This window comes from Scyliorhinus canicula, chromosome 15 (assembly GCF_902713615.1).
Source record: "Scyliorhinus canicula chromosome 15, sScyCan1.1, whole genome shotgun sequence".
Taxonomy (NCBI): Eukaryota; Metazoa; Chordata; class Chondrichthyes; order Carcharhiniformes; family Scyliorhinidae; genus Scyliorhinus; species Scyliorhinus canicula.
This window is the reverse complement of record NC_052160.1, coordinates 125,015,458-125,037,360: the sequence shown is the minus strand read 5'-3', so window position 1 is coordinate 125,037,360 and position 21,903 is coordinate 125,015,458. Positions and strand designations below refer to the sequence as shown.

Here is a 21,903-nt window from a genome sequence, read left to right as displayed (position 1 = left end):
ATTGGAACTCAATTGGGTTACAAGCTGATTCCTCCAGACTACCCTACGGAGAGCTGGTGCAGGCAGACGGGCTGAATGGTCTCCTTCAATGCTGCATTAATTCTGTCGATTTGGATCGTCGTTCCTCATGGTCCTATTTCACATCTAAAAATCACCCCTTCCAATTCCTCTCCTTGCTTAACGTGAGGGATTTCTGCCAATTCATTCCAATGCTCGTGTTTTCGGAATCGTCTGTCAAACTGTCCCGACGACGGTGAAAATAAAATACAATTTGGGAAATGCTGAGGAGGCTCAGAAAGAGCCTGTCACAAATCTGACACCTTTTCGGGATTGAGCGTAAATAACTGGAGCCCAGGAGGAGGCTGACATGGCATTGCTTGTTCTCGGGCAGACCCAAAATACAGAAGTGTGGGGTGTAATCTACTGACCTCGCGACCTCTCGCGGGGTTTACCGGCCTTGTCACGCCTTGCGAGATCTCGCGAAGTGTCATGATCTGGAGCCTGCCCATTGAGGTCGGGACCCAGATTAGGATATTCAAGTGAGCAGTTCGTCTCAGTTGAATGCATCTATGCCGGATCTACCTGGCGCCCAGGATTGAATGGTCTCGCCTCAAAGAACCCAAGCGGGGTACCATTTAGCACTAGTTTCCATAAATATGGCCAGGCATACCGGTACTTGGTGTGAGGGGCGGGGGGGGGGGGGGGGGGGGGGTGAGAGTCTCCCAGGTGACCGGGGACCCCTAGGTGGTCAGACTGGGCAGGGTGCCACCCTGGCATTGCCAGGTTGCCCAGGTGGCACTGCCAGACTGGCAGGGGGCAGTGCCTATGCGCCCAGGTGGCATCATGCCTGTGCTGAAGCTTGGGCCTCGGGGTGCCCTCCCCTTATGAGGTTGTGTGCAGGGGGCTCGATTAGCCTCTTATTTGGGCATGGGGGGGGGTTGGAGGCTGCGGTGGGGGATCTAGAAATCGGGGTGCCATTTACCCGATCTCTTTCTGCACTGGCGACTAAGTGTGGCCTTGCCAGGACGTTCCTCGTTGAGGCCCAGAAATGAAACAGCGCCCCGTTTAATAGCGGGGTCATTCTTGGCACTGCCAGTGCTGGGAAGCACCCAGCTAAACGCGCAAGACACGAGACTTTGTTTAATTTCCGTTAAATCGCTACCATGGCTTCTCGGTGACACTTAGAGATGGATCGCTGCTTCCTTCGAATTGGATGATTTCTGCTCTGTAATTCCTCGATCTTGATTTGCAGGTGAACGTGTTGGTTATGGGAACACTGAAGACCTTTGGGATTTTCTTCGTCACCTTCCAGGATGTGTTTGGGGGGTCCTCGGAGCAGGTCAGCTGGGTCGGGTCCATCATGTCCAGCCTCCGTCTCTCTGCAGGTAACTAGGCATGCTCGGAGGAGGGCCGAAGGGTGTGAATTTCAAACTGATGCATTCTGTGGACAAGGGAGAGGGTTTTTGACAGTGACGCCTCTTTATTGTCTTTTATGTCCTTCCAGTTTCCCCTTGATTTCCTGAAGGTGTTGACTAATGCTGGGATACAGGTCTAGGCCCAATTGGGCCAAAGTTCCATTGGCTACTCTTGAAGTTGGATGGGGTTTGACAACTGACTATTGAACTATGACTAATCTGACAGCAAACCAGTTCTCACCTGGGAACAATTTTAATCCCCTACCCCCACGATACTCCGGTGTTGAAAACAGCCATGAAGTGAAGACTGCCCAAGGACCAGCTAGTGCCATATTCAGGCAGGTGTGTCAATTGGAAAAGGGGGGCATTAGTAAGCAGGAGACAGAGTGAATTAACAAGTCAGAGACCCTTTACTGACTGTTGGACCAATGGCAAGAGCCTGCATTGGGCACATTCAGGCCACTTGTACCGGGCGATCAGCAGAATAATCAAAGGATCTAGAAAGAGACAACAGGAGAGCACGGAATTCAAAAGGGACACCTGCCATCCTCAACTCCACATTCTTTAACTCATTCACTGGCGATGTTTCTGTGCTTTCAGTCACACGGTTTGATGAGATACCCTCAATCGCTCACTGAAAGCGAGGATCTGAATCTGGAGCTCAGGCTGAGTGGAACTTGAGCTGAGGAGGAGGCAGGTTGGAGGCCCAGCCTGTTGGGGCTGGGCCTGGGCTGAGGGTGAGCACATAGAGTGAGTGGGGGGGGGGGGCTTGGGCAGTGCTTGGGCTGAGGGGGAGTTCTAGCTAAAATCGCTCACTCTGAGGGGGGCTCGGGTTAAGGAGCGATGTTGCCTTGTGCACTTTCAACAGACATCAATGACCAAAAATTGGCTCGACATTCCTGGGATTTTATCTCGAATCTCTGACACCGATTTTGCAGCCTGAAATTTGAAACTTTGGGTTTTAGTCCCACCCCATGATGAAATTTACCTACCAAGCCACGTTGTCTTCTGTCACACCATCTTTTGACAGTCTGGTACCCACTAACCATGTGGAAAAGTTTTATTGGGCGAGACTCTAGTGCATTATGAGCTCCTGTACATTTTGACGAATGATGAGGCAGTCATAAAACCATCAGGTTTAAAGACCATTATGGCCAGAACAGCAAAGCTCAGTTAGCTACTGAGTGTAACAGCACCACAGGCTGGGATTTCGATACTGACCTGGGTTCCAATCCATGATGTTTCTGGGATGGAGCTCTCTGCTGTCTTTAAGATTGGCTCATGAAATGCTGTTTGGGGCATCTGAAGTCCTGAAGCTGTGCAGCCCAACCACATCCAGTCATGAATGGTGGTGGATGCTTGAACAACTCAATCGAGGAGGAGGCTTCACAAAAATCTCCATCCTGAATGATGGAGGAGCTCAGCAAAAGATAAGGCTGAAGCATTTGTAACAATCTTCAACCAGAAGTGCTGAGTGGATGATCCATCTCTGCCCCCTCCGGCAGTCCCCAGCATCACAGATGTCGGTCTTCAGTCAATATGATTCTTTTCACATGATATCAAGAAATGGCTGGAGGCACTGGATACTGCAAAGGCGACTATCCCTTACAATATTCCGGCAATAATATTGAAGACGTGCTCCAGAGTATGGCATGACGGAGCCTTCTTCATAAGGTCAGAGGTGGGGATGTTTGCAGATGACTGCACAATGTTCAGCACCATTCGCGTGCCTCAGATACTGAAGCAATTCATGTACAAATGCAGCAAGACCTGGACACTATCCAGGCTTGGGCTGACGAGTCGCAAGTAACATTTGTGGCACACAAATGCAAGGCAATGGCTATCTCAAACAAGAGAGGAATTAACCATTGCCCCTGACAATCAAAGGTATTACCATCGCTGACTTCCCTACTATCAATATCGTGGGGGCTACCATTGACCGGAAACAGAACTGGACTAGCCATATAAATACTGTGACTACCAGAGCAGGTCAAGAGGCGAGGAATTTTGTGGCGAGTAACTCACCTCCGGACCCCCCCCCCCCCCCCCCCCCCCCCCCCCCACAAAGCCTCCACCATCTACAAGGCACAAGTCAGGAGTGTAATGGAATACTCTCCACTTGCCTGGATGAGTGCCGCTCCAACAACACTCAAGAAGCTCCACACCATCCAAGACAAAGCAGCCCGCTTGATCGCTACCCCTTCCAGAAACATTCAAACCCTCCACCACCGACCATTGACAAGGTGCGCTGCAGGAACTCACCGATATTCCATCGGCAGCACCTTCCAAACCCACAACCACCACCGTGTAGCAGCAGATACCTGGGAAACCATTACCTGGGCGTTCTCCTCCAAGTCATTCATCTTTCTGACTTGAAAATATATTGCCGTTCCTTCCCAGTAACTGGTTATCATCCAGGAACTCCCTCCCTAACAGCACTGTGGGTCTACATAGACATTAGGGACTGCAGCAGTGCAGAAATGCTGCCCACCACCACCTTCTGAATGATTCATCTGAATCATTGCATGGTTTCAAGAAGGCGGTAAAAAACAGGTTAGAGGGATATGGCAAACAGGTAGGGAGACCAGGAAGAGATCTGATTGAATGGCAGAGCAGGCTCAAAGGGCTGAATTGCCTACATCTGCTCCTAATTCCTATGTCCTGAAGGGCAACTAGGGATGGGTAATAAATGCTGGCCAAGCCAGCAATGCCCACATCCCATATACAAATTTTTTAAAATCCCATCTCTACAGCCCAACATGGGCACAGTTACTGAAAGTTACTGAAACAGGCCAAGAAGCTGGCTGGTGTAGGTGATTAGGAAATGCCACGCTGGTACAGTAGATGGTGCCCATGAGCTTGAAGCTGCACCCCGCATCTGCTTGTCTTATACTTGTACCTGAAATAATTGGAGGTTGATTCCAGGATAACACTGCAATTTCCACCTCTAAGGTGACATTAAAGGTTTATTTGCTAATGCAGGCATTTTGTATCAAACCGCTCCTTGTTTCTGAACTGAAACTGCCTTCAGTGGTAACAGATTGTTTGTTTCTTTCTCCACTGCATGTTTTGATGTCAGTTGTTCTCCTGCTAGGAAGGCACTGACTTAAAGGTCAAGAACTGTTCAACCAGAAGGTCACCCAACAGTCATCCTGGCCAACAACATTAATTTGTGCCTTTATTGTAGGAAAATAGCCCAAGGATCTTCATAGAAGTGTTATCAAACAGAACTTGACACTGAACATTGTAAGGCAATACTGAGCCAGGCAATCAAAAGCTCAGACAAAGAACTGGGTTTTAACGAGGGTCATAAAGGAGGAGAGAGCGTTGTAGAGGTTTGTAGAGAACATTTCAGAGCCTGTGCAGCTGAAGACAAGGCCCTTAATGCTAGAGCGATGGAAATCAGGGGTGCGCAAAATGCCAGACATTGAAAGGGCGCAGAGATCTTGGAAGGGCTGTAGAGGTGAAGGTTGCAGAGAGAAATTTGAAAACAAGGGTGATCATTTTAAAATTGAGACATTGCTTAACCAGGAGCAAATATGCTATAATTGAGCATGGGCTGATGGGTGAATGGACTTTGGTGCGAGTTAGGATACAGCAGAGGAATTTTGAATTAATGAATTAAAGTTTACTGAGGGTAGAATTTGGGAGGCTGACTGTGGGTCAGAATATTAAAATCTAAAGGGTAGAAAGACAAGATAGGTTGAGGGAGGGGCATGGTCAGGCAATGATATGGATGTGGATATGGACAACGTTAATGTTGCCGCAGATATGAGGTGAAATATGACACCGAGGTTGTGAACTGTCTGGTTTAGTTTCAATTACCAGCAAAAGAGATGGAGTCAGCATGGAGCATTTGGCAGAGACCAACGCTTTTCAGTTGGTTTGATAGCAAACGGGAGAAGATCGGTCATTCTGCCCCTCAGCAACCATGAAGTCAAAACTGAGGGACGACTTAGCCTTTAGCTAACAAACTCGCCGAACCTGAATCTCTCCAAAGATCTTCACCATCTTCACCTTTCCACCCCTTGGTTCAACTAAGCACACATGGTGCGCAACATAACTGGCTGGTCATCATCAGATCGCTTCCTCATCTACAGTTACCTGATTTTCTCTGTGAGCTTCATACTCTTCTTTACCAATCGTTTCCTCCAATACCCTTCCAGCACACTCCCTTGTCACATTGAATGTTAAATGGAAGAGACTTGTGGCTGTTCTTTTGTTCAAAGAATCAAATACACAGCAAATAGAAGCAGGCCACTCAGCCCTTCGAGCCTGCTCCGCCATTCATTCTGATCATAGATCAATGCCTTGATGATCAGCCATTTCCACGTATCCCTTGTTCCCTTTAGCCCCAAGAGCTATATCTAATTCCTTCTTGAAATTACACAACGTTTCCCCCCTCAATTACTTTCTGTGGTAGTGAATTCCACAGATTCACTACTGGGTGAAGAAATTTCTCCTCACCTCAGTCCTAAAAGGTTTACCCTTTATCCTCAAACTATGACCCCTACTTCTGGACTCCCCCACCATCGGGAACATTTTTTCTGAATCTACCCTGTCTAATCCTGCTAGAATTTTATAAGGTTCTATGAGATCCCCTCTCATACTTCTAAACTCCAATGAATATAATCCTAACCGACTTAGTCTCTCCTCATATGACAGTCCCACGGTCCCAGGAATCAGCTTGGTAAACCTTTGCTGCACTCCCTCCATAGCAAGAACATCCTTCCTCAGGTAAGGACATCAAAACGGCACACAATACTCCAGGTGTGGCCTCACCGTTGCCCTAGACAATTGCAGTAAAGCATCTCTAATCCTATACTCAAAAATTCTCGCTATGAAGGTCAGCACATCATTTGCCTTCTTTTCTGCCTGCTGTACCAACGTGTTAACTTTCTGCGACTGATGCCCAAGGTCTCACTGAGTATCCACATCTCTCAATTTACACCCATTCAAATAATGATCTGCCTTCCTACTGTTTGTACCAAAGCGGATAATCTCACATTTATCCACATTATACTGCATCTGCCATGCATATGCCCACTCACTCAGCCTGTCCAAATCCCACTGAAGCATCTCTACATCCTCCTCAAAGTTCCCCCCTCACCTAATTGTGTATCATCTGCAAATTTGGAGATAATACATTTAGTTCCCTCATCCAAAACATTAATATATAATATGAACAGTTGGGGTCCTCGCACTGATTCCTGGGTTACCCCATTAGTCCCTGCCTACCAATCAGAAAAAGAACCATTTATTCCAACTTTTTGTTTCCTGTCTGCTAACCATCTTTATCTCCATATCAAGACACTACCCGCAATCCCATGCACTGTAATTTTACATAGTAATCTTCTATGTGAGACCTAGTCGAAAGCCTTCTGAAAGTCTAAATAAACCACTTCCACCGGATCTCCCTAGTCAACTCTACCAGTTACATAGAGTTATAGACGTTTACATCATGAAAACAGACCCTTCGGCCCAACTTGTCTATGCCGCCCAGTTTTTACCACTAAGCTAGTCCCAATTGCCCGCATTTGGCCATACCCCATCCATCAGTATAACTGCGTCTGCTTTCTCAAACGATGTCTGGTCCCTTCAACTCCCAGTTGTTCCCTCTAAAGGCCCCACCACCTCAAAAGCACTCTTATCATAATCTGCAATTTCTCTCCAACCCTTCTCCCACACCTCACTAAACCCATTGTGTGTCTATGAAGTCAACCACATGCTGATTCGATTCCTTCCATCCCATCACACACTTCCCCAACTTCTCCATCTTGAACAATAAAAACAAAATAATCAGGAAAAACTCAGCAGGTCTGGCAGCACCTGTGTAGAGAGGGAGGACGGGATTCTCCTTGGCTGATGCCAAAATCGTGGAACGCGATTGGGCGGAGAATAGGTTCCGACACCAAAATTGCGGCGGCACCAATTTGACACCAAATCGCAATTCTCCTTCACCTCGACAGCCGCGTCAATGCGGTCCGGAATGCACGTACAGTAAACCGTTTGCATGTCATTAGGGGGCTCGACCCGGTATTCTCTGGGGCCTCCTCGATGTTCTGCTCCCGATGAGCCGAGTTCCCAACGGCGCGGTTCACTTGTGCTTTTAAAAATCGTGAAACCGGCATCGTTGTGCTGCTGGCCGGGGATTTCTGCCAGGACCGGGGGAGTGGCGGGGGTGACCAGGTGGTGGGCCGTGGGGTTGGGGTGGACGGGCAGGGAACATCATTGCCGCAGCCGGCAAGGCAGCCATGCAGCTGCCCACGCCCCTGACTGCCCATTGCGAACTTAGGGCCACAGATCGTACAGGTGTCTCCCCCCAGGCCACCCCCGAGGTACCCTCTGGTCCCAGCTGACCCATCAGCTATATGGGGGCACTCCAGCACAACCAGTGCCATCTTGTTGGCTGGGAAGAGTGTGTGCAGGGATTGTAATGTGTATATGCAGCTGTAGCTTGTCAGCCTCCCGAGTGTCAATCACGGACCCTGCGAATCCCGCACCGTTTTTATTGGAATCTGTTGTGTTCCACGTGGCGCTGTGCTTAGCCCCTCCACAGTTGCTGAATCAATCCAGGTTCGGCGCTAATTTATCTGTCGTGAAAGTCCACACCTCGGCGTCAACACTTAGTTTCAGAAACAGAGAATCCTGCCCGTAATGTTTCAATTTAATGACCTTACATCTCACCAACATCATTATTCTTCAGTGATTCTATTTGTTGGGTCGGAAACAACTATGCTAAATTCAATAAGGGTAATTACAAAGGAATAAGGGCAGAGTTGGCTGGAGTAGACTGGGAAAGGAGTTTTGCAGAAAAGATGGCAAATCAGCAATGGAAGACGTTAATGAAAATAGTTCACGACTCTCGACAAAGATATATGCCACTGAATAAAAAGGATTCTAGGAAGGGATAAATCAACCATGGTTAAACTATGGAAGTCAAGGATAGTATTTAACTGAAAGAATTTTGGGAAAGTTTTATAAACCAACCAAAGATGACCAAATAAAACATAAAGAGGGAGAAGATAAACTGAGGGTGAACTAGCAAGTAATATAAAAATGGACAGTAGGAGCTTCTTTAAATTTATAAAAAAGGAAGAGGCCAAAGTGAACGTAGACCCCTTAGAGAATGAGACTGGGGTAATAATAATCGTGAACCAGGAAATGGCCAAAGAGTGAAATAAATTCTTTGCATCAGTCTTCACGGTAGAAGACACTAATAGAATCTATAAATACTAAATAAGCAAGGGGAAAAAGTGAGAGAGGAAATAAATACAATGGGCGGGATTCTCCATAGCCCGACGGCGAAATCGGAATCGGCGATCAGGCGGAGAATCGATTCCGACGCCAGAATCAGGGCCGGCACTAGTTTGACGCCTGTTTGCGAGTCTCTGCCCTTTCCAAACCGGTATCATCGTGACGTGCAGCGCGCGCAGTATCAATGCTGTTGGCGCCTCATCAGCCGGCCCACTCGCAATGCTTTGCCCCCAATGGGCCGAGTTCCCGACTACGCAGGACACGTGTCCTCTCACAAATCGCGAACCCGGCTTGGCGGCTGCAGTCTGTGTCCAGCGCCGCCACATTCGTCCGGGATCCGTGCCGCAGGCTGGGCAGTCTTCAGCGAGGGCTGGGAGAGACTCGCGGGAGGTGGCCTGGAAGTGGGCTGTGGGGCTGCAGTTCGTGGGTCGGGTCAGCACACTGTTGGCGCCATGTTGCACAGCATGACTGCTGCAGGTCATCAGCCTTGCGCATGAACGGCCTGGGACCTGGCCATTCTCTGCAGGAGGCAAGAGGCTTTGGTCTGTGCTGCTGCTAGCCCCTCACCGGTACCAGAATCAGTGAGGGGTTCATGCCGACTTCTGTCGGGTAGACCTTCCGTGGATTATCCGTTGAGCAAGCACTTAGCCGCAGGAATGGAGAACCCTGCCCAATAACTATTACTAGAGAAAAAGTACGAGGGAAACTAATGAAATGAATGAAATGAAAATCACTTATTGTCACAAGTAGGCTTCAAATGAAGTTACTAATGGGGATAAAAGCCAATCCCCTGGACCAGATGGGTTGCATCCCGACATATTAGAAGAAGTAGCTACAGAGATATTCGATGCATCTTCCAAGGATCCTTAAATTCTTGAAAAGTCCCAGAGGATTTGAAAACTACCAATGTAACACCCTTATTCAAAAAAAGGAGGGAGCCAAAAATGAAGGTAGCTACAGATTAGTTAGTTTAACATCTGTCATTGGGAAAATGTAGAGTCCATTATAAAGTATGTAATAACAGAGCATTTAGAAATACAAAGTATAATCAAGCAGAGTAACCATTGACTTCCTGAAGATTGGCATTTTTAGGATGGCAGCCTGTAACGAGTGGAGTGCCACAGGAATCAGTGCTGGGGCCACAGTTATTTACAATATATATTAATGACTTGAATGAAGGAAGTTAATGTACTGTTGCCAAGTTTGCAGATGACACAAAAATAGGTGGGAAGGCAAGTGATTACGATGGCACAAAGAGTCAACAATGGGATATAGACAGCTTAAGTGAGTGGGCAAGTCTTGTCAGATGGAATATAATGTAGGAAAATGTGAACTTATGCACTTCGGTAGGAAGAATAAAGAAGCTGAATATTATTTAAATGGGGAAATACTGCAGAAAGCTGCAGCACAGAGGGATTTGGGGATCGTCGTGCATAAATCCCCTAAGGCTAGCGTGCAAGTTTAGCAAGCATTAGGGAAGGCAAATGGAATGTTGACATTTATATCAAAGGGACTGGAGTATAAAACTAGGCAAGTCTTGCTCAAACTTTACATCGGAATATTGTGAACTATTTTGGTCCCCTTATCTATGGAAACACATACTGGCATTGGAGGCATTCCAGAGAAGGTAATAATAATAATAATAATCACTTATTGTCACAAGTAGGCTTCAATGCAGTTACTGTGAAAAGCCCCTAGTCGCCACATTCTGGCGCCTGTTCAGGGAGGCCAGTACGGGAATTGAACCTGCGCTGCTGGCATTGTTCTGCATTACAAGCCAGCTGTTTTACCCACTGTGCTAAACCAGCCCCTGCTTCACTGGGTTGATCCCAGGTATGGAGGGATTTTCTTAGAGGAGAGGTTGAGTAGGTTGGGCCTGTACACATTGGAGTTTAGAAGAATGACAGGTGACCTTATTGAGACATGTGGATTCTCAGCAAACCTGACAGGGTAGATGCTGAGAGGTTGTTTCTCTTGTGGGAGAGTCCAGGGCCAGAGTACATAATTTCCCAATAAATGGGATGGCCCATTTAAGACAGAGATGAGGAAGAATTTCTTATCTTTTTCAAAAAAAATTAGAGTATCCAATTATTTTTTTCCCAATTAAGGGGCAATTTAGTGTCGCCAATCTACCTAACCTGCACATCTTTGGGTTGTGGGGTGAGAACCACGCAGACACGGGGAGAATGTGCAAACTCCACACGGGCAGTGACCCAGAGCCGGGATTGAACCTGGGACCTCGGCACCGTGAGGCAGCAGTGCTAATCACTGTGCCACCGTGCTGCCCAAGGAATTTCTTCTCTGAGTGTAGTGAACCTGTGGAATTCTTTACCTCAGAGGGCTATGGAGGTTGGATCGTTAAATATGTTCAAGGTTACGATAGACATAATTTAATCAGTAAGGCAGTCAAGGGTTATGGGGATAAGGCAGGAAAGTGGAGTTGAGGATTATCACATCAGATCAGTCATGATCTCATTAAATGGCGGAGCAGATTCAATGGGCCAAATAGCCGACTTCTGCTCCTACGTCTCATGGTCTTATCCTTATTTTTCATTCCATTCTTTCTGCCTCATTACAACTTGCCCTTTCTTTCAAAAGTCTTGGAAAATGTCATTGACGAATAACCATATCCCACCCTCTTCATGGTTGACTGCTGCCCCAACACAGCGTCTGCTTTGGGGAAGGAATGGGGCTCAGTTTCTGAGTGAGCGCATTTGCATCCTGGAGCTCAATGGCTGAAGTTGGATTGATTTTGGCTTTGGATTGAGGGCAGTGTATGTTGAACATTTATAATGAAAGCAACATTTTGCAGATTCTGGAAATTTAAAATAAACACAAAATGCTGAACAACACTCAGCAGGTCTGGAGAGAGAGGCAGAGTTAATGTTTGGAGTCCATTATACTTCTTCAGAGCCTAACCCTATATATTATATCAGGTCGAAGAGTTTTTCATCTGTTCTATAAATGATCTCTACGCTTATGGATAATTTGCTGGAAGTAAGTTGTATTATTGCAGCAAGGGAGACGGAGAAGAGAGTTCGTGTGATGACACAGTTTTGTCTGGCCACAACCTGCACTGACTTAGTGCCTGTGGTTGCTTATTAATGAGGTTCATGGCTTCATGGAGTTATGCAGTCGATGGAGGATGGCAGCCACATTTGTGGAGAATACTCCGTAAGCCTTTGCAGTTGACAGAGTCAAATGCTTTTGTGAGGTCCAAACGGACCATGGACAGTGATTGGTGCTGTTCCTTGTATATGTTTTGGATTTGCTGGACCAGTGGAAAGGAAGGTGGGCCTGTACCACCTGGGCCTGCTAACAGGCCCAAAACGGAGGCACTAGTTACTCCAAACCAACCCCGCTGGGCAGGAGATGTCTTCCGCATGCCTGAATCATGACTCCCAAAACAACAACTCTACTCAGAAATTTGGTTGTGGCAGGAGATTACTAAGAGGACAGTGCAAGCATTCTCTGAAAATGTCAAACATCCCTGTTGACTCGTGGGAGTCCACACCTTGTGACCGGAGAATTGCCGGGTCCGTGGCAGCGCATGACGAAGACCTGCAGCGGTCGCTCTGTACAACATGGAGCTAGCCGTGCGCGGACCCGACCTGCCCCCCCCCCCCCCCCCCCCCCCCCCCGGACACCCACTGGCCACCCCCCAGCAGTGCCCACATCCCTCACGGAAGCGTGTGTGTCCCCCGGGCCAGTAGCACAGCTCCTGCCCGATTGTGGCGGTGCTGGACCCAGTTCACAGCTGGCATGGCGGGTTCCCGCATGGCTGGGACCACACGTTCCCCAAAGCCGTTGTGAACTCGGCCCATTGGGGGCAGAGCATCGGGGAGGGCCTTCAGGTAACGTCCTGAGGTCGTCCCAACAGCGTGCCCCGCGCACCGCGACAATGCCGTTTTAGAGGGGGTGGAGCATGCGCAACCTGCGTAAAACAGGCGCTGCCCCCGACTCGGTCGTAAAAATGGATTCTCCGCCCAATCGGCAATTACAAAATCAGCGTCAGGAAACGGAGAATATCACCCAAAGTGTCCCAAACAGAAAGGCCACACCTGGAGTATTGTGTTCAGTTTTGGTCTCCTTACTTGAGAAAGGACGTACTGGCGCTGGAGGGTGTGCAGAGGAGATTCACTAGGTTAGTCCCAGATCTGAAGGGGTTGGATTACGAGGAGAGGTTGAGTAGACTGGGACTGTGCTCGTTGGAATTTAGGAGGATGCGGGGAGATCTTATAGAAACATATAAAATTATGAAGGGACTAGATAGGATAGATGCGGGCAGGTTGTTTCGACTGGCGGGTGAAAGCAGAACTAGGGGCATAGCCTCAAAATAAGGGGAAGTAGATTTAGGACTGAGCTCAGGAGGAACTTCTTCACCCAAAGGGTTGTGAATCTATGGAATTCCCTGCCTAGTGAAACAGTAGAGGGTCCTTCATTGAATGTTTTCAAGATAAAGATAGATAGTTTTTTGAAGAATTAAGGAATACAGGGTTATGTCATTCGGGCCGGAAAGTGGAGCTGAGTCCACAAAAGATCAGCCATGATCTCATTGAATGGCGGAGCAGGCTAGAAGGGCCTGATGGCCTACTCCTGCTCCTAGTTCTTATGTTCTTATGGTCATACAGGGAGTGCAGCAGAGGTTCACTTGGCTGATACCAGGATTGGTGGGACTGTCCTATGAGGAGAGATTAGTTCATCTGGGCCTGTATTCACTAGAGTTTAGAAAGATGAGAGTAGATCGGATTGAAATGTATAAAATTCTCTCGTTGCTGGACAGACTAGATGTCGGGTGGCTGTTTTCCCTGTCTTGGGAATCTCAAAGCAGGGGACAGAGTCTTAGGATACGGGGTAGATGTCGAAAGATGAGAAAAAATGTCTTCACTTTTAAGGATGGTGAACCTGTGGAATCCACTACCACAGAAGGCTTTGGAGGCCAAGTCACTGAATGTACTCAAGAAAGTGATTTTCTTTCTAGATTTTACTGGCATCAAGGGATATGGGAAGAATGAGGGAATATGGCATTTTAGATGGAGGATCAGTCATGACTATATTGCATGGCAGTGCGGGTTTGAAGGGCCAAATGGCCTATTCCTGCTCCTAGATTCTATTTTTCTCCTGTTTATTCAGTATTCCTTTGCTTTCTTTGCCCTCACCAAATGGATTACTTCAACACTTTTCTGCATTAAATTCCATTTGCCACTTTTCTGCCCACTCAACCTAACTATTCATATCATGCTGGAGATAACTGCTATCCTCACTGTCAATTATACGGCCAATTATTGTGTCATCTGCAAATTTCCCAATCATGCCTCCCACATTTAAATCCAAACAGCAAGGGCCCCAAATTTGAGCCCCATGGAGCACCACTAGAAACTTCAAGGATGCCTTCCTCCAGCACTTCCTCTCTCACTATGGTGCGATTCTCCGCTCCCCAAGCCGGGTGGGAGAATCGCGGGAGGGCCGCTCTGGCACCCCCCGCAATTCTCCCCCCCCCCCCCCCCCCAAATGGTGTGTCGCGTTTTGCGACACGCCGCTCGGAGAATCGCAGGTTGCCGTTTTTCACAGCGGCCCGCGATTCTGCGGCCCACGGCCTGACGTTCTCGACCTGTTCACGCCGGCGTCAACCACACCTGGTCGCTGCCGGTGTGAACAGCGCGCGACAGGTAAGTGTTGGGCCTGTGGGGGGCGGAGAGAGGATTGAGCACCACGGCAGTGCTCGGGAGGGGACTGGCCTGCGATCGGTGCCCACCGATGGTCGGGCTGGCATCTTTAAGAGACGCACTCTTTCCCCTCCGCCGCCCCGCAAGATCAAGCCACCATGTCTTGCGGGGCAGCGGAGGGGAAGAGGGCAACCGAGCATGCACGGGTTGGAGCTGGCCACCCTGCGCATGTGCGGCTGACGTCACTTAGGCACTGCCGGCCGCGCCTTTCTTGGCGCGCCGCCTTGACGCCAGCGGGGCAGCAGGGTAGCATGGTGGTTAGCATAAATGCTTCACAGCTCCAGGGTCCCAGGTTCGATTCCCGGCTGGGTCCCTGTCTGTGTGGAGTCTGCACGTCCTCCCCCTGTGTGCGTGGGTTTCCTCCGGGTGCTCCGGTTTCCTCCCACAGTCCAAAGATGTGCGGGTTAGGTGGATTGGCCATGCTAAATTGCCCGTAGTGTCCTAATAAAAAAATGTAAGGTTAAGGGGGGGGGGGGGTTGTTGGGTTACGGGTATAGGGTGGATATGTGGGTTTGAGTAGGGTGATCATGGCTCGGCACAACATTGAGGGCCGAAGGGCCTGTTCTGTGCTGTACTGTTCTATGTTCTATGTTCTATGTTCCCCGCAATGCCGCTCCTAGCCCCCCGGGGGGGTGGAGAATAGGGGGCGAGGAGCGGCCTCCGACGCCGTCGTGAAACACTCCAGGTTTCACGTCGGCGTCGGCCGTTGCGGAGAATCGCGTCCTATATTTATTGTGTCAAATATTTCACACTCCTCTCTTACTAGAATATCTGCATCATCCCTCTCCTTAATGAAGAGAGAGACAAAGTACTCGTTGAGAACCCTATCCATATCTTCTGCATCGATGCATAGGTTACCATTATCATCTCTGATAGGCCCTACCCTTGCCTTATTCTCTTACTCTTAATGTATTGGTAAAACATATTTAGAATTTCTTTGATTTTACCTGCCAAAACATGTTTGCTTTCCTAATTTCCTTTTTTACTTCATTCCACCCTTATACTTTCTGTGCTCATGTAGGCTTTCTACAGTATTAAGTATTTTGTGACTGTCATAAACTTTAACAAATTCCCCCACTATTTTGCTTTTCCTAGCTGTCTCCCAAGTCCTATAACTAAGTCTTGAGCTGCAGCTAATACAATAAACAAAAGCAGAAAACGCTAGACAATCTCAGCAGGTCGAACAGCATCTGTGGAGAGAGAAGGGAGCTAACGTTTCGAGTCTGGATGGCTATTTGTCAAAGTACCAGTCATCCAGACTCAAAACATTAGCTCCATTTTCACCACAGAGGCTGTCAGACCTGCTGATTGTTTCAGATTCCAGCATCCGCAGTATTTTGCCTTTAAATTAGCAGATATCCTAACCCGAGTCGTCCTTCAGAAAATGATGATGAACTGCCTTCTTGAACCGCTGCAATGCTGTTAGGGAGTGAATTCCAGGATTTTGACCCAGCGACACTGAAGGAACGGCGATATATTTCCAAGTCAGGGTGGCGAGTGGCTTCGAGGGGCGGTGTTCCCAGGTATCTACTGCCTTTGTCCTTCTGGGTGGTAGTAGTTGTGGGTTTGGAAGATGACTAGTCTGTGAGACAATTTGGCACAAGTCAAATGCGCCCTTGCGATGCCAAGACTATAGGACAATCGCAGGAAAATGGGATTGGAATACTTAGATGGTTGTTTTTGACTGGCACAGACATGGTGCTGTGGACCTCTATGACTCTAAGCCCCCATATGTTAGTAAGGAGGACTTTGCAGGGTCAACAGGGCCGAGTCCGCTGTTGTTGTTCTGGTGCCTGGGTCAATGCCGGGTGATAGAACATAGAACATAGAACAGTACAGCACAGAACAGCACACGCACACACGGGGAGGACGTGCAGACTCCGCACAGACAGTGACCCAGCCGGGAATCGAACCTGGGACCCTGGAGCTGTGAAGCATTTATGCTAACCACCATGCTACCGTGCTGCCCGAATCCGTGATCCGTCCGGTTTCTTTCTTTTGTCGTCATTGAGTACAGTGTCTTGCTCGGCCCATTTCGGAGGTCATTTGATATCAACCACATTTCTGTGGATCTGGAATCACATGTCGGCCAGACCAGGTAATCACAGCAGATTTCCTCCCCTAAAGGACATTAATGACATTTTAATGACAATTCACAATGGGTTTCATGGTCATCATTAGACTTTTAATTCCATATTTTTATTGAGTTTAATTTTCATTTTCTGCCGTGGTGGAATTCAAATGGATTCCCAGAGCATTACTCTGGGTCTCTGGATTACTACTCGAACCTGTGACAGTGCAGCAATTGATTTTAGATCTGTTCCTTCACTATTGTCTTTGCCCTCCTCCCTTCCCTCAGTGATCTGTGGCCATTTATCCCCACTTTCTCCCTGTCTTCTCTTGACATCAATTCACTTGTTCTCGCCACCCTTTGCTTCATCTGATTGGCCATTCTTTTCTCTATCACCTGCCATTCCTCCTGAAGTTCCCTCCTCAAATCCCTATCCCCTGCCACTGTCCGACCGGTTTTCAAAGTCTCCCAAAGGTTCTTGGCGCGATTTCACCGCAAGAAACCTATGTTCTGTTTTGGGCGTGCATAGCTACAGCGAGCTCAAGACCCCACTATTCAACTGCACTTTGCCATTGTTATTGGACTCAGGGAGTTTCTTTCTGCCGAAGCCGCACATCCTTCTGGTGAGCCCTGCAGGAAAGGCTTCACGCAGATCTAAATGCCCCCGTGTTTGCGTGGGTTTTGCCCCCACAACCCAAAGGTGTGCAGTGTAGGTGGATTGGCCTTGCTAAATTGCCCCTTAATTGGAAAAAAAAAATGAATTGGGTATCTAAACTTTATTTAAAACAAAAAGATCTGACCACCATTTTGTCTGGCTGCCCCGATAGAACATAGAACATAGAACAGTACAGCACAGAACAGGCCCTTCGGCCCTCGATGTTGTGCCGAGCAATGATCACCCTACTTAAACCCACGTAACCCGTATACCCGTAACCCAACAATCCCCCCATTAACCTTACACTACGGGCAATTTAGCATGGCCAATCCACCTAACCTGCACATCTTTGGACTGTGGGAGGAAACCGGAGCACCCGGAGGAAACCCACGCACACACAGGGAGGACGTGCAGACTCCACACAGACAGTGACCCAGCCGGGAATCGAACCTGGGACCCTGGAGCTGTGAAGCATTGATGCTAACCACCATGCTACCGTGAATTCCACCACGATCTTCTCCATTAAACCCCCGACAGCCCTTCCACCCCCTCTCCCTCCCTTCACCTGCGCCGATCCCTGACACTACCAACCTGGCACCCAGGCACGCCAGCACTACCACCCTGGCCTGCTCCTTCCAGCCTCGCAATACCACCTGGGTATCCTAACAGTACCAGGGTGGCACTGCCAGGGTGCCAGGCTGGCAGTGCCTGGGTGCCAGAGGGAGTGCCATTCTGCCCTGTCCCCGACTACCCGGGAGTCTAAGAGTCTAATGGTCTGGGAGAGCGCCCCCCCCCCCCCCCCCCCCCCCCCCCGGTACCATTCTGACTGGTTCACGTTTGTGGAAACCAGTCTTAAATGGCGCCCTGGTGAAGTCTCGCAGGCAGGGCCCTTAGGTCCTGGGCACAGGGAGATTCCCCCAAATACATACTTAAATGAGCCTAAAGAATGACTTATATATGCTGATCCGGATCACAGCCTGTGAGGGCGAGATCCAGATCACGATGTCTCGCGAGACTCCCTGAAATCTGTCGATGTATGTGGCGCATCACAGGACTGCAATTTTCAGTTCTATTTTAGACCAACTCTCCCAACTGGAAGGGAAAAGATTTGTTATTAAAGCAAAAGGGAAATATTGAATGTTTAATCACATTTGCCTTCTCCAGGTCCGATTGCTTCAATTGCCTGTGGGAAGCTGGGGGATCGATGGACTTCAATTCTCGGGGCTGCTCTTGTGAGCGGTGGATTTTTCATTAGCATCCTGGCTAACAGTATCCTCTTCCTTTATGTGTCTCTTGGTGCTATAGTTGGTAAGGAATGCCAGTTCTGCTTTTAAAAGGTTTTCTACATGCAATGACCTTAACCATCCTTCAGAATGTCCGCTCCATAATTCTAGGGGTTCTTCGGTGGCTGAATACTCAACATAATCAAAGAAGAATCTCAACATCACTCTGAGATGATATTTAAATTAACAAGCACATTGGTATCAATAAATGTTTTCGTTTGCACCTCCACCGAATTGAATCAATGATAAGAACCCCTTCTCGAAATCTTCCTGGATAAACTAAACAGCAATTTGTATAAAAACAAAGAGCTGGAAAAACCCTGTGGTTCTGGCAGCATCTACGGAGAGAAACAAAGCTACGGTTTCGAGTGCCTTTGACTGTCCAGAGCCCTGTATCTGTAGTTGAATAGCACCTTTGAAGTAGTAAATGTCCCAGGGCACTTCACAGAAGGGATGCAAAGTTAAACCACACAAAGCAATCTTTAGGACGGATAGTCCAAGGCTTGGTCACAGAGGTAGGTTTAAGGAGTGTCATAAAGGAGGAGGGGGGAGGCAAAGATGTTCAGGAAGGAAATTCCAGAGCTTAGAGTCCAGGCAGTGGAATGCACGATCACTAACGGTGGAGCAATTTAAATCAAACGGTCCAGAGGTAGAGAGCGCAGAGATCGCAGAGGCTTGTGGGCTCGAGGAGTTTACAGAGGAGCAAGGCCATGGAGGGATTTTCAGTACGGTTGACTCCACGCTGATAAGATAGCGACTGTCCGCAGTAAACTAGAAAGATGTATTATTGAGTAAAACAGCAGAAGACTACTGGGCGGTGTGAAAAATAATTTAATGTAACACAAAGTCCAAAGATGTGCGGGTTAGGTGGTTTGGCCATGCTAAATTGTCCCTTAGTGTCCAAAAGATTATGTGGGGTTACTGGGTTGCGGAGGTAGGGTGGGGGTGTAGGCCTAGGTAGGGATGCTTTTCTCAAGGTGGATGCAGACTCGATGGGCGAATGGCCTCCTTCTGCACTGTAGGGGTCTATAAAAGCCAGCGTATATCCATAAGGGACAAGAGCTATACTTACCAATAAAATAGCTCTGGATCACTAAAGCACTAAGAGGCAACATAAAACTACAAGGAAAAGCAGACAATTAGGCAAAGAATAGCACAGGTACTGGCAACAGAGACGGATACAAAGGTCAACCAAAGGTGACAAAACAGATATAAAGAGCTACAAAGAGGAAGCATGAAATAAGCTACAGAAGGTGATTTCAACATCAACCATTTTCTTTGCAATTGTATCAGGAAAAAGAGGGTGCTTCGGACCAATTGAGCCTCTTGAAATCTGAAAATTGTGATATTGTAAATGAAAATAAGGAAATGTTGAATTATTCAATTCCTTCAGTATTTAGTAGAGATAAAGGATTGTAGGGACTCACCAAAATTAACCTAACCGTAATATCAATAATGAAGAAAATAAGGACACTAAATAATGATTGAACAAAAGCAGGAATGTATAGATCAATTAACCTAACATCTGTCATATGGAAACCTTCACTGCATTTATTAATATTTCATGCTCTCATCGCCAAACGTGCCCAAAGCGAATCGGTGCGTACAATTCCCTATTTTCTTTTGGGTTTCGCAAGAGTGAGCTGGTTGGGTACGGTCTGCACTCAGCCTTACACAGATAACCAGAGGAACACGCTGTTTGATTCGATCAACCAATCACTGGGAGATATGGTCTATGGTACTTGGCACTGTCTCAAACAATCCTGAGTGCGCCAATAGCTACACTAACAACCAATTTGAGATAATCAGTCCAGCTTGTAAAATGACTCATTTACACTCATTAGAAGCGACTTGCATTCATACACAGGGGCCCGGTCTTTGCAAACAAAAGGAATGTGCTGAAGCCTTGCACCCTTTTTGAATGATATGTAAGCTTGGAGAGCCCTGTTGCTTTCTCCATGACAACATCTTGGCCAATCCGAATCAAACCTGTCAACCAGTCAACACCCCTCTTCTGCGGTATAAGTCATTGAGAATATTTAAATTTGGCATTCTTGCATTTGTCCTGAGAGGCGGATGACACAAGGTTTTGGCAACAGGTTTTTCTTTTCAGCAATTTCACTGTTATGTTCACGAAAGCAATTCACCACCATCTTGTCGCGGGCAATTAGTCACGGGCAACAGCTGCTGGCCTTGTCAATAATCCCACATCCCGCGAATATATTGAAAAAAGTAATGTCAAAACTACATACATTGGCATGAGCGGCCTTAAAACTAAACAGATGTTTTACTTTTTGGGATTGACAAGTGGTTTAAAGATTAAAAGGCCTGAATCAGCACAGCTGGGGAGAAACATTCTGATGGAGGTGGGAATCTTGTCCTCAACAGAGACATTACTCATTGCGATGATTGAACTGTCCTATTTGGATACATAAGTTCAATGACTGAGAAATAATTCTTCCCAAATTCTACAAATCGCACAGTCTACATGTGAATGGGTATGTTGGGACTCCCGTACACAGGAGGCTTGCACAAGCCCCACTTATAAATTCTGGTTCATTACTCTGTGGGCGAGATGTCCTCGTGGGTTGAGCAGACCAGAAGGAGCGTACGATTCAATCCGTAGCTGCCCTTGCTCAATCCCCTGGGGCCTGTTTCGGAGCAGCTAGCGAGCACTTGACACACGATATTCATGTCCTCGCTCAGCTGTCAACAGGGAGCTGCCGGAAAGCAAGTTGATACAAATACTGAGCTGTAAACATTTGTTGCAGGAATCGGCTTTGCTTTTCTCTATCAAGCAGCAACTGTGATGCATGCAAAGTACTTCAAAAAAAGACTAGCGACTGCCTATGCCATCGCACGGTCAGGAATGGGCTTGACCTTTGCCCTCGCTCCTTTCACACAGTTACTGTTGGTACAATATGACTGGCAAGGTGAGCAATGTTTGTTTTAATTCTCTTCATAGCTGAAAGTTAAATCCTATCATTCCTTTTAAAATGAGGTCTTCGACAAAGAAAGCTTGTGGGTAAATTGGGGAGAGAAATGTCATTAACTTTTTTCACTGGTGTGTATGGAAGGGAAGACAGAGTACCTTCGGGGAAGATTTGGGTAACATAGGTTGCATAGGCTGCAAACCCTTTGCCAAGTCGATGCCAGATTCCACCATCTACCTTGGCATTGACCACAGGGTTTCTAGCAGACTTGTCAATGTACCAGGCATTTCTTTTTGCATATCCATCAGCCATGTAGCCTTCCCCATTGAAGACCTCATCTAAAACCGCGAGAAGCAGAACTCATGTGCCTCTGGGGAACTGATAAGTTATGCACAGTGCCAATATCTGAGCTGGTGACTGCAAGAGTGAAATGAGTGATGACACCTCTTCATCATCACTGTCTTCTTGCTGTTCCCCCACTCCCTGGTCTGGTTCCAGTTCTAGGATACCTGAAATGAGAGAGGTTCTGATAGGCGAGGAGTGGGTGAAGTAAGAGGTGCTTA

At 47.7% G+C, this 21,903-nt stretch overlaps 1 protein-coding gene across 3 annotated transcripts in view; it reads left to right on the top strand.

Moving 5' to 3' along the window:
• slc16a4 (solute carrier family 16 member 4) overlaps positions 1 to 21,903 on the top strand; it is a 145,832-nt gene that overhangs the window by 79,728 nt on the left and 44,201 nt on the right. For all 3 annotated transcript variants that reach the window (XM_038819820.1, XM_038819817.1, XM_038819819.1), the window contains exons 4-6: positions 1,253 to 1,385; positions 18,289 to 18,432; positions 21,179 to 21,340. In XM_038819820.1, the coding sequence (XP_038675748.1) occupies positions 1,253 to 1,385; positions 18,289 to 18,432; positions 21,179 to 21,340 (439 nt within the window). The remainder of the gene's footprint in view (positions 1 to 1,252; positions 1,386 to 18,288; positions 18,433 to 21,178; positions 21,341 to 21,903) is intronic.